This window comes from Hyperolius riggenbachi, chromosome 3, assembly GCF_040937935.1.
Source record: "Hyperolius riggenbachi isolate aHypRig1 chromosome 3, aHypRig1.pri, whole genome shotgun sequence".
In the NCBI taxonomy this organism is placed as follows: Eukaryota; Metazoa; Chordata; class Amphibia; order Anura; family Hyperoliidae; genus Hyperolius; species Hyperolius riggenbachi.
Genome location: NC_090648.1, coordinates 19,175,517 through 19,188,736, shown reverse-complemented (window position 1 = coordinate 19,188,736; position 13,220 = coordinate 19,175,517). Strand labels below are relative to the sequence as shown.

The 13,220-nt window shown below is 43.7% G+C and overlaps 1 protein-coding gene across 1 annotated transcript in view; it reads left to right on the top strand.

The window, feature by feature from the left end:
* Window positions 1-13,220, top strand: part of LOC137561872 (cathepsin E-B-like) — a 61,465-nt gene that overhangs the window by 37,209 nt on the left and 11,036 nt on the right. The window contains exons 5-6 of the mRNA XM_068273224.1: window positions 3,218-3,417; window positions 10,399-10,530. Coding sequence (XP_068129325.1) covers window positions 3,218-3,417; window positions 10,399-10,530 — 332 coding nt within the window. The remainder of the gene's footprint in view (window positions 1-3,217; window positions 3,418-10,398; window positions 10,531-13,220) is intronic.

Here is a 13,220-nt window from a genome sequence, read left to right as displayed (position 1 = left end):
GGCTACATCTACTGGGCACATATACCCCCTGGCTACATCTACTGAGCACATATACCCCCTGGCTACATCTACTGGGCACATATACCCCCTGGCTACATCTACTGGGCACATATACCCCCTGGCTACATCTACTGGGCACATATACCCCCTGGCTACATCTACTGGGCACATATACCCCTGGCTACATATACTGGACACATATATCCCTGGCTACATATACTGGGGACATATACCTCTGGCTACATATACTGGGCACATATATCCCTGGCTGCATATACTGGGGACATATATCCCTGGCTACATATACTGGGGACATATACCTCTGGCTACATATACTGGGCACATATATCCCTGGCTACATATACTGGGGACATATACCTCTGGCTACATATACTGGGCACATATATCCCTGGCTACATATACTGGGGACACTGGCTGTTTGTCATTATGTGCATTTACTGGTGAAAATCTGTCTCTTATTATGTGCATTTACTGGTGAAAATATGTCTCTTATTATGTGCATTTGCTGGTGAAAAGCTGTCTCTTATTATGTGCATTTACTGGTGAAAAGCTGTGTCTTATTATGTGCATTTGCTTGTGAAAAGCGGCCTCTTATTATGTGCATTTGCTGGTGAAAAGCAGCCTCTTATTATGTGCATTTACTGGTAAATAGCGGTCTCTTATGTGCATTTGCTGGTGAAAAGCTGTCTCTTATTATGCGCATTTACTGGTGAAAAGCTGTCTCTTATTATGTGCATTTACTGGTAAAAAGTTGTCTCTTATTATGTGCATTTACTGGTGAAAAGTGGTCTCTTGTTATGTGCATTTACTGGTGAAAAGCTGTGTCCTATTATGTGCATTTGCTGGTGAAAAGCGGCCTCTTATTATGTGCATTTGCTGGTGAAAAGCTGTCTCTTATTATGTGCATTTACTGGTGAAAAGCTGTGTCTTATTATGTGCATTTGCTGGTGAAAAGCGGCCTCTTATTATGTGCATTTGCTGGTGAAAAGCTGTCTCTTATTATGTGCATTTACTAGTGAAAAGCTGTGTCTTATTATGTGCATTTGCTGGTGAAAAGCGACCTCTTATTATGTGCATTTGCTGGTGAAAAGCGGCCTCTTATTATCCTGCATTTACTGGTGAATAGCGGTCTCTTATGTGCATTTACTGGTGAAAAGCTGTCTCTTATTATGTGCATTTACTGGTGAAAAGTTGTCTCCTATTATGTGCATTTACTGGTGAAAAGCGGTCTCTTGTTATGTGCATTTATTGGTGAAAAAGACTGTCTCTTATGTGCATTTACTGGTGAAAAGCTGTCTCTTATTATGTGCATTTACTGGGGAAAAGCTGTCTCTCATTATGTGCATTTACTGATGAAAGATTGTCTGTCATTACGTGCATTTACTGGTGAAACGCTGTCTCTTATGTGCATTTAGTGGGGAAATGTTGTCAGTAAAAATCTTTTGTCAGTAAATTTTTAGGTATTTGTCAGTAAAAAGTAACGTGAAAGGTTGGCAACACTGGCAGGCTGTGCGGCACAACGGGGAAGATACAGGCAGCCCACCTCACGCTTGGGCTTGGCGGGGGGAGGAGCCGACGACAGCGAGCAAGAGTAGGGTGGCCGCAGGCAGCCATAAATACGCAGTGTGTGACTGTGTTGCACTCGCAGAGCCTCTCAGCCTGAGTCAGTCCAGAGACTAGCAGACTTGCAGGCAGCCAAAGCCAGCCAGGAGCAAGCCAATGGAAGAGGGGTAGGAATGGGGTATCGCATGCATGCGTAAAGAGGTGGAAGGTGTAGGTGTGATTAGGCAGGACATGGGTGTGGTTATGTGGTTGGGCGCGGTTAATTTAACCACTCCCATAGGCGAGAGAGAAAATCTTGCACCCAGGTGCCAGGCACCCCAGGCTCACCCCTGACTAGATGGCACCATCTATATGAGAAACAGCAAGTACAGTACTAGACGGAAGAGGAAATCCCTGATCATTACACAGGCAGGCTCTGGCACTTCAGACACATGGCTGACAGCACTGGATGCCCGCTCTGTAATACATTCTGGCCACCCACATGCAGGGGGACGCGTGAGTGGCTGAAAGTGAAGGAGCTCTTGTTCCGCTGTGTGCTCTCACACAAAAGTTAAAAACAAGGAACACCAAGAGCCCCAATAGTGTAATATGTACTGGTAAATGGTTACTAGATAGAGTAAATATTAATACTCACAAACCAGGGTTACCATTAGGCAACCACTGTAAGGGCAGGTGGGGAGATTTTCCTGACCCCTCTCAGGAATAAGAAGTCGCTCTCTGTAGATGAGAAAAAGGGGGTTTAACCCTCCACCCAGGGTGGACTCAATATTATGCAGGAGAACAGAGGCGCCAATAGGATAAAAGGAAGCTAAATGAGCTTAAAAAACCAAATTCTTGGTAAATAGAGGAGGTAGTGGTGGACTTACCTCCTCCAAGTAGACACACAACGACTGTAGTAAAGACAGTCAGACATAAATAAAATATATTGACTGTCTTTACTACAGTTGTTGTGTGTCTACTTGGAGGAGGTAAGTCCACCACTACCTCCTCTAGTTTGGCGCCTCTGTTCTCCTGCATAATCTCACACAAAAGAGGTCACTTAAAGTAGGTGACTCGCATATAAGCCGAGAGGGGGACTTTTGAGCACATTTTTTGTGCTCAAAAATTCGGCTTATATGCGAGTATATACGGTATATAGGGATTCGAACTTCATGTTTATTTTTGTCTGTTGCGGTCTTTGAGACAGGGGCAGAACTAGACATTATAAGCCCCCCCCCCCCTGCAAAAATCATAGCATGTGGTTCTTTTCATCCCTGAACCCCATGCGGGTAACGAGATTGGGAGCCAGTGAATGGCAGCAGAGAGTGTTCTGTTGTGAAGCAGCAACTGGAGCAGGAAAAAAATGACACATGCTACGTTTTGTGAGCAAATGGGGAGGTTTCTTTGCTAATTGGCTGCACTTGCAGTTGGGGAAAGGAAGATGGGGGCCCCCAAAGCCTCTGGGCCCCCCCTGCGATGGCAGAGGTCACAGGTGTGATTGTTACGCCCATGCTTTGATGCCTTATAGAAAGAAGTCCCTTTGACTATTGTAGTGTTTTCAGATGTGCAAATGAATGACTGTACATGCTTGTGCAAGAAGAATTATGTTTCTAAAGATTACTTTAGCTTTATTGCAAATCTACGTGTGTCACAGGTCCAAAATATCATCATCAAGAACCAGCAGTTTGGTGAGAGCACCTCTGAGCCTGGAAGTGCATTCCTTGACATGCCTTATGATGGAATCCTAGGCCTGGCTTACCCATCTATGGCCATAAAGGGTGTCACTCCCGTGTTTGACAACATGATTAACCAACACTTGGTGGATGAGCCCATGTTCTCTGTCTACATGACCGGGTAAATGTTAAGCCTACTTCACTTTTCAGTTAAGATCTACTGCAAAGTTTTGGATTTGTGCCTGCATTAGTTGTCTCACAGCTGAGATTTTCTTTCATGTTCTTTAAGCTTTATTTAATTGTAAAAAGTGTTGAAATATAACCGTATTCCCTTCCAGGACTGCTCTGTAGGGAGAACACCAACTCAGCTGCTGAGGAAATACAAATCAGTTGTAGCCAGTTGATGGTTTAACTAGTTACTGCACTGCATGCAGTATATCTACGTCCTGCAGGACTTCACCTGAAGTCCCAGGGACCTAGATACTCATCTTCCACCGGAACTCCCCCGCTGCGCACGTCCTTGCACTCTCCTGCGCTTATTCTTGTCACCGCCCATAAGGACCCTAATCAGTGAATGGAGACACAGTTACCATTCACCAATCTAAGTGCCTGTGATCACTGCTCAGTGTGGCATCAATGAGACTCAAAGGAAAGTAAAACATACACGCATTACTTCCTCTTGTGTTCACAATTTAAATAATGGGGAATAAACGGGAGGGAAGGGGGTGGGGGGGTCAATCAAATGGTAAATTACACTCTTACATTAAATTCAATAAAAATACATATATCCCTCATTAAAATGAACCCCTTACCTCTCCTATTCTCCCATAGTTACCAAAATAATAGCATAAAAAATACATAAATAGTTACCTTAGGGACTCAACTTTTTTTTAAAATATGTATGTAATGAGGGTACATTGCTGTTATTTTTGCAAGTATGGGCTCGTATTTAGTGGAGGTCGCAAAACTGGAAAAATACACTTTTATTTCCAAACAAAATATTGTCACTATACAATGTACTACGGAAAGAATTTAAATGTTGTAATAACTAGGACAAATAGGCTAGCAAAATGTGCAGTTTTTATCCACAGTAGCATGTTATATTTTAACCTCTTACCAAACTCCCCTAGTGACCATGCCATTTTTTACATTTCAACACTTCGCAACTGTAATGATTTTTTGCTCGGTCATACAACTTAGCACCCAATTGAATTTTACCTCCCTTTCTTTCCAGTAATAGAGCCTTCTTTTGGTGGTCTCTGATTGCTGCTGTGATTTTTTTTTAATCAATTAAAATTGATTATTTTGTTTCAATAAAACCCTGTATTTCTTTTAACCAGCTGAGCGGTCTGGACGAGCTCAGCTCGTCCAACACCACCAGCGGCTGCCGCTCAGGCCCTGCTGGGCCGATTTTAATGAAATAAAAAGCAGCACACGCAGCCGGCACTTTGCCAGCCGCGTGTGCTGCCTGATCGCCGCCGCTCTGCGGCGATTCGCCGCTAGCAGCGGCGAAAGAGGGCCCCCCTAGCCGCCTGAGCCCTGCGCAGCCGGAACAAAAAGTTCCGGCCAGCGCTAAGGGCTGGATCGGAGGCGGCTGACGTCAGGACGTCGGCTGACGTCAATGACGTCACTCCGCTCGTCGCTATGGCGACGATATAAGCAAAACAAGGAAGGCCGCTCATTGCGGCCTTCCTTGTTTATTCTGGGCGCCGGAGGCGATCGGAAGATCGCCTCCGGAGCGCCCTCTAGTGGGCTTTCATGCAGCCAACTTTCAGTTGGCTGCATGAAATAGTTTTTTTTTTATTTAAAAAAAACCCTCCCGCAGCCACCCTGGCGATTTAATCAGAACGCCAGGGTGGTTAATTAACCCCCCCCCACCTTCCCCCCCAAATTAGCTCTAGACAGCATCCATACACTACACTATACATATATATATACATCAGCCTACGTATGGGATTACGTTGTGAGCCGTTGGGAGTAGGGATGCTCAAATCCAAACTTTGGATGAATCCGGATAGTTGTTATCCTTCAACCCGGGAGGAGGAAGTGTTTGTAATCACGTGACCGCCTCCTGGGCTGCATCGTAGGAGGCGCCCCGAGGGACGGACCGAAGAAGACGCCAGAGAGGTAAGATTGACCCTCCCCCCGCCCACGCCGCACAGATAACTGGGTGAAATCCAGATAACAACTATCCGGATTCATCCAAAGTTCGGATTTGAACATCCTTAGTTGGGAGGGACAGTTAGTGACAAGGTTGTCCCCTGAACATCTATGCGCAGTAAAAAAACAAAAAAAAGAAGCAGTGGGCTGGCATAGTGTTGTGTTCTGCCTACCTTGCAGTCTCCAGAAATCTGTTCGCAGGCCAGGAGTGAGTGTGTACATGGAGGTGTTCTGTGGTCAGTGACTTACCGTACAGTTGGACCTAGTCATGGTATTTCTGTGAACTCTCCAGAATGACCTTTCCCTCTAAAGCAAATGTGGTGGAAGCAACTGTTTTAACTGTCAGATTTATGCTTCCTTAGGAGGCACGGCCAGGCTTACATATCAAAAAAGGCACAGGCAAATGTGGAGCAGGGTGAAGCTGAAGGACGGCTCTAGCTTCTCCTCACTACCACTCTCCATTAGCTGCTTCTCTCTGCAATTCTCTACACTAGCTTCTCCTCTCCACCACTCCACATCTGCTGCTCCTCTCTGCAAGTCTCTACACTAGCTTCTTCTCTCCACCACTCCTCATGTGCTGCTTACTCTCTGCAATTCCCTACACTAGCTTCTCCTCTCCATCACTCCTCATATGCTTCTCCTCTCTGCAAGTCTCTACACTAGCTTTTCCTCTCCACCACTCCTCATCTGCTGCTTCTCTCTGAAATTCTCTACACTAGCTTCTCCTCTCCACCACTCCACATCTGCTGCTCCTCTCTGCATGTCTCTACACTAGCTTCTCCTCTCCACCACTCCTCATTTGCTGCTACTTTCTGCATGTCTCTGCTCTAGCTTCTCCTCTCCACCACTCCTCTTGTGCTGCTTCTCTCTGATATTCTTTACACCAGCTTCACCTCTCCACCACTCCACATCTGCTGCTCCTCTCTGTAATTCTTGACACTAGCTTCTCCTCTCCACCACTCCTCATATGCTGCTCCTCTCTGCATGTCTCTGCACTAGCTTCTCCTCACTACCACTCCTCACCTGCTGCTCCTCTCTGCAAGTCTCTACACTAGCTTCTCCTCTCCTCCACTCCTCATATGCTGCTCCTCTCTGCATGTCTCTGCTCTAGCTTCTCCTCTCCACCACTCCTCATATGCTGCTCCTCTCTGCATGTCTCTGCTCTAGCTTCTCTTCTCCACCACTCCTCACCTGCTGCTCCTCTCTGTAATTCTCTACACTAGCTTCTCCTCTCCACCACCCCACATCTGCTGCTCCTCTCTGCAAGTCTCTACACTAGCTTCTCCTCTCCACCACTCCTCATATACGGCTCCTCTCTGCATGTCTCTACACTAGATTCTCCTCTCCACCACTCCACATCTGCTGCTCCTCCCTGCATGTCTCTACACTAGCTTCTCCTCTCCACCACTCCACATCTGCTGCTCCTCTCTGCATATCTCTACACTAGCTTCTCCTCTCCACCACTCCTCGTATGCGGCTCCTCTCTGCATATCTCTACACTAGCTTCTCCTCTCCACCACTCCACATCTGCTGCTCCTCCCTGCATGTCTCTACATTAGCTTCTCCTCTCCACCACTCCACATCTGCTGCTCCTCTCTGCATATCTCTACACTAGCTTCTCCTCTCCACCACTCCTCGTATGCGGCTCCTCTCTGCATGTCTCTACACTAGCTTCTCCTCTCCACCACTCCTCATATGCGGCTCCTTTCTGCATGTCTCTACACTAGCTTCTCCTCTCCACCACTCCTCATCTGCTGCTCCTCTCTGTAATTCTCTGCACTAGCTTCTCCTCTCCACCACTCCTCATATGCTGCTCCTCTCTGCATGTCTCTACACTAGCTTCTCCTCTCCACCACTCCACATCTGCTGCTCCTCCCTGCATATCTCTACACTAGCTTCTCCTCTCCACCACTCCACATCTGCTGCTCCTCTCTGCATATCTCTACACTAGCTTCTCCTCTCCACCACTCCTCGTATGCGGCTCCTCTCTGCATATCTCTACACTAGCTTCTCCTCTCCACCACTCCACATCTGCTGCTCCTCCCTGCATGTCTCTACACTAGCTTCTCCTCTCCACCACTCCTCATCTGCTGCTCCTCCCTGCATGTCTCTACACTAGCTTCTCCTCCCCACCACTCCTCATCAGCTTTTACAGTCTCCCTGTATGCATCAACAACATCACAATCACTCCAATACGCTCACCTCCAATCCTTTTCATTGGCATAGCAATTTTTGGAATCACAGGCAATTCCTACAAAAGCCTTCAGGCCTTACACTTTATACAGGCGAGTTAACATGTGTAGAATTATAAATGACTAGAGGCATTATTATCCCCTTACGACAAGGTAAATGCTTGTCCCAAAAGCAAAAATCTGGTTTGTGTTTAAAAAAGTGAAACATATAAAAAAAAATGAGTTCCAGCGACAGCAGAATCTGTCCGCCTGATGCTCTTCTTATCTCTGGAGTTTGGGGGTCAGCCTGTCCTCTGGTGATATTTATCTTTTGGTTACGAAAACTGATCTTTGTCCTCATAACACCCTGTGCCAGAACTGTAACTGTGGATTTATAACTCTTTCTAACCGCAAAATGCTGCTTTCCTCTGTTGTTGTTGTTATTATTATGTATTAGCATTTATATAGTGCCAACATCTTCCACAGCGCTGTACAGAGTATATTGTCTTGTCATCAACTGTCTCTCAGAGGGGCTCACAATCTAATCCCTGCCATAGTCATACAGTATGTCTATACCATGTAGTGCATTTATTGTAGTCTAGGGCCAATTTATGGGGAAGCCAATGAATTTATCTGTATGTTTTTGGGATGAGGGAGGAAATGTAGACACACAGAGCACATACAAACCCCATACAGATAGTGCCCTGACTGGTATTACCCAGCACTGCAAGGCGAGCGCCACTAACCACTACGCCACTGTGCTGCCACTGTGAAATGTACTTACATATTGTGACATATGTACTATATCACATATTATCATATCCCTAATATTTCTAGTCATTAGAACCCATACAATATACCCACTGATCTGCATATGACCTTTCCCAGCAAATCAGTTTACCTATTACTATACTATACTATTACCTATACATTTTATCTATTTAACTCTGCTTAGTTATATTATTTGGGAAGCACCCCCTGCCTAATTATTATACCCATATGGGGATGGAGGAGAGATCGGACACGCTGTCTAATCATGTTTTTTGGGGGAGGATGCTCTGCTTAATTATTATTATTATTATTATTATTATTATTATTATTATTATTATTATTTAGAGGACAACCTGTTTACCTAACTAAAAGCACTCTATAATATTACACTCAATTTGCTCTTTTATATTGCACTGAATGTACTCTATTATAATACACTCCAATTTCTCTACATATTAATTCCAAAATTCTGTATTATATTACACTCAAAGGGCTTTATTATTCTACACCCAAAGTATTCTATTATATTACACTCACAGTACTCTATTACATTCCAATCACCGTACTCTATTACATTACACTCACCGTACTCTATTTCATTACAATCACGGTACCCTATTATATTACACTCACAGTACTCTATTACATTCCAATCACCGTACTCTATTACATTACACTCACCGTACTCTATTTCATTACAATCACGGTACCCTATTATATTACACTCAAAGTATTCTCACATATTACAATCAAATTTCTCCATTATAATTCACTCACAGTACTCTATTATATTACACTCACCGTATTCTATTACATTACACTCACAGTACTCTATTACATTACAATCGCTGTATTCTATTATATTACACTCAAAGTACTCTCACATATTACAATCAAATTTCTCTATTATATTACACTGACAGTACTCTATTATATTACACTCACAGTACGCTATTATATTTCACTCACCGTACTCTATTACATTACAATCACAGTACCCTATTATATTACACTCAAAGTACTCTCACATATTGCAATCAAATTTCTCTATTTGAATACACTCACAGTACTCTATTATATTACACTCCAATTTCTCTACATATTAATTCCAAAATTCTGTATTGTATTACCCTCAGAGGGCTTTATTATTCTACACCCAAAGTACTCTATTATATTACACTCAAAGCGCTCTATTATATTACACTTACAGTACTCTATTACATTACACTCACCGTACTCTATTTCATTACAATCACGGTACTCTAGTATATTACACTCAAAGTACTCTCACATATTACAATCAAATTTCTCTATTATAATACACTCACAGTACTATATTATATTACACTCACAGTATGCTATTATATTACACTCAAAGCACTCTATTACATTACACTCAAAGTACTTTCACACCCTCAGAGTGCAGTGAGTGCACTATGATATTACCCTCACAGAACACTATTATATTACACTCAAAGTACTCTATTACATTATTCGCAAAGCACTCTCACATATTAAACTCAGATTTCTTGATTATGTTACACTCAATGTACTTTCACGTATTACCCTCAAAGCGCTCTATTATATTACACTCACAGTACTCTAGTACATTACTCTCAAAGTACTCTCACATATTCCACTTAGATTGCTCTATTTTATTACACTCAACAGACTCTAGATTGTAAGCCTTTGGCAGGGCCCTCTCCCCTTGTGTATCGAACATGACTGTGTGCACTTTACCCAGATTTATGGAACTTGTAATTTTTACCACTACCACTCCACTGTATGATCTGGCATTGTACTACTATCTGTATTGTGTTGTGTATCTTATTGCTATTACCTGTATTGTTGTATCTATTGTCTATTACCTGTATTGTGCTGTCACCCCTGTTATCATTGTCTGTAATCCTATTTATTGTACAGCACTGCGTAATATGTTGGCGCTATATAAATTTAATAAATAATAATAATAATAATAATATTATATTATATTACACTGAAGGTACGCTATTATATTACACTCAAAATAATCAGTTATTTTCCCATGAATGCCCCTTTAGATATGTGGATTCGTCGGGTGAAGGGGATGGAGGAGAACTGGTATTTGGAGGCTACGACCCTACGCGTTTCTGCGGGTCCCTGAACTGGACCCCGGTGACCAACCAATTTTATTGGCAGATCCACTTAGACAAGTAAGTAAAACATCACCTACACTTTGCGTCTAACTGTACTGCCTTTCAGCAAAGCAGCTCAAAATAGTATAATACAAGAAAAACTTTATGCACAATTCACAAAAATGGAGAAGCACCCATGCAAGAAGACCTCTGTGTGCCTTAGCTCATGGTCACAGTACCTAGTGACCCAGTAACAAAAATTCCATGAAGCTGGCACCACCGAATGTAGTAAAAAAGCTCTTTATTCAAACGTCATTAAAATGACATTCAGTCAGTAATCAAAAACGTAGCAATGGCGACAGCCCGCTGTTTCGAACTTGACGTCCTTTGTCAAGCCATACTGCTATCACTAAACATAAAACACACCTCCTTTAAATAGTGGTCAGTTACACAATCAACCAATGAGTTTGAAATCGCAACAACCAATGAAAATGCCTGACAGGGGGTGAGGACCTGATGGGGAACTGCTCTAAGTCATGTGATCCATGGTAGACCAATAGGAACAAAAATACGCATAAAAATACGCATAAAAACTTCCGGAACGCAAAAATGACGTTAACGCGTGCCGTACGCGTAAAAATTTACGCATGCGTCACCGGATGCGTAAATTTACCATAATAGAAAAACTTTATGAAATGTCATTGTAAGGTATCGAATAGGAATATCATCCCTTGCTTTTATGTCTGTCCATATCAGCTAGAAAAGTTTTATTTCTCCCTAAAATTGCCTCTGCAGCCAGATTTCTAAAGGATGGCTGATGTTCTTGAATGAAGTAGCTGGGAATTAGGGATTGTACAGCCACCCAAATATCTCATACAGAGGTCCACATTGTGCAAGACTCCATTATCTTAGGTCCCACCGGAAGCAACTCTGTTGTGCTTTGGACCATTGTCCCTCTTCCCCTCTGCATCTTTAACTACTTCAACCCCCTCTAGGACCAGAGAATGCTGGTACCAAAGAACGTTGCCTCCTGATGATTCGCCATACATACCAGCCGCTCCTGCCGATCATGTCGCTTCTCCATCCCTGCAGGCACCTCTCCCTGTCATCGCTATGACGGCAGAGCTGTTTGAGTAGATCAAAAGCTTCTTTCATTGGCTACTGACACTATCCATCAATGTAAGCCATACAATACAAGCCAATAGGATTGGCTTACAGTGATGACAGGGAAAGCAGCCGTTGAAATCATGAAATCAGCTCCCGGCCAGCTTGCATAGCTTTACCATCATATAGACAGCAGAGGGCGGTGATCTGCAGTGGGGATAGTGTGACGAAATTGGCGGTAGCGGCGGGAGCGTACAGCAGGATGCTTGAAATCTACACCCTGGCAGCCACAAGGGGATCTAAATGGCATAGATTTCAAGCATCAAGGTCCGGAAGCGGTTAATCACTGAGTGGCACTGTATATGCATCCTCCTTTGGGTCCTGATCACATGTCATATCATGTGATTGGACTAGGAGGACAATGCCAGCATACCAACTGGCTCCATGATTCAAGAGGAGACTAGTGTTGATCGAACACCCAGTTATTCGGGTTTGGGTCGGCTCGGACGAACATGGGCCAGATGTTTGGGGTATTCGGCCAAACACCGAGCCTATTTGAAGTCAATGGGGACCCAAGCATGCCTGCTTTGCAGGCCTGAAAACATTTGCAAAATGAGGGAAACTTCTGCTAAATGGGTTGGAAATAGTGTGGGGGGGGGGCATTTTACACATAGATCTTCGGCTCAGAATAAAAGCAGAGACTCATGTTTGCAGAGCAGCGCACCATCTATACTTGACTGCCAATAAAACAAATAAAACACACAAAAAAAAAGGTATACGTTTATGGGGAACTGAACGCTTAAGGCCAATGCAGTTTATCACCATGCATTTATACATTTTATACAAATGAGATCCTGAAAAGCTGTCCTAGTACCAATGGGACTGGCAACGCTAACCCAGCACACAGGATGGAAGAGGAGGTACAACCGGAGAACAAGGCCACGTTTGTGACACAACCCAGGCCTTGCACGAGGACAAAATGCATGCTTAAAGTGAACCCGAGGTGAGAGTGACATGGAGGCTGCCATATTTATTTCCTTTTAAGCAACACCAGTTGCCTGGTTGTCCTGCATATCCTCTGCCTCTAATACATTCAGGCATAGACCTTGAACAAGCATGCAGCAGATCAGGTGTTTGACAATAATGTCCGACCTGGCAAGATTACCTGCATACTTCTTCCTGGTTTAATTAACACACCACTGCGTCCAAATAGAGCATTATAACTGCCAGGCAACTGGTATAGTTTAAAAGGAAATAAATATGGCAACCTCCATCTCATTCTCACCTCAGGTTCACTTTAAACCAGTGCATTTTGCCAGCATGCATTGATAAATATTATACAAAGGAGATATTCCTAAAAAACAGTCATATTCCTATCTGGGACTGGCAATGCTAACCCAGCACAGATGTTCATGGTGGTTGGTCGGGGGTGTTAAGTCGGTTCCAATACACAATTTATTCATTTTCATTTGTGTCAGACGGTCTGCATTTGCTGTGGAGAGGCGGATACGCCTATCTGTATTGATGCCTCAGGCAGCACTGAAACAACTTGCGGACATAACGCTGGCGACAGGGCAAGCCAGCACCTCTATTGTGTACATTGCCAGTTCGTGCCAGGTGTCTAGCTTAGAGACCCAATAATTAAAGGGGACTGATGGATCGTT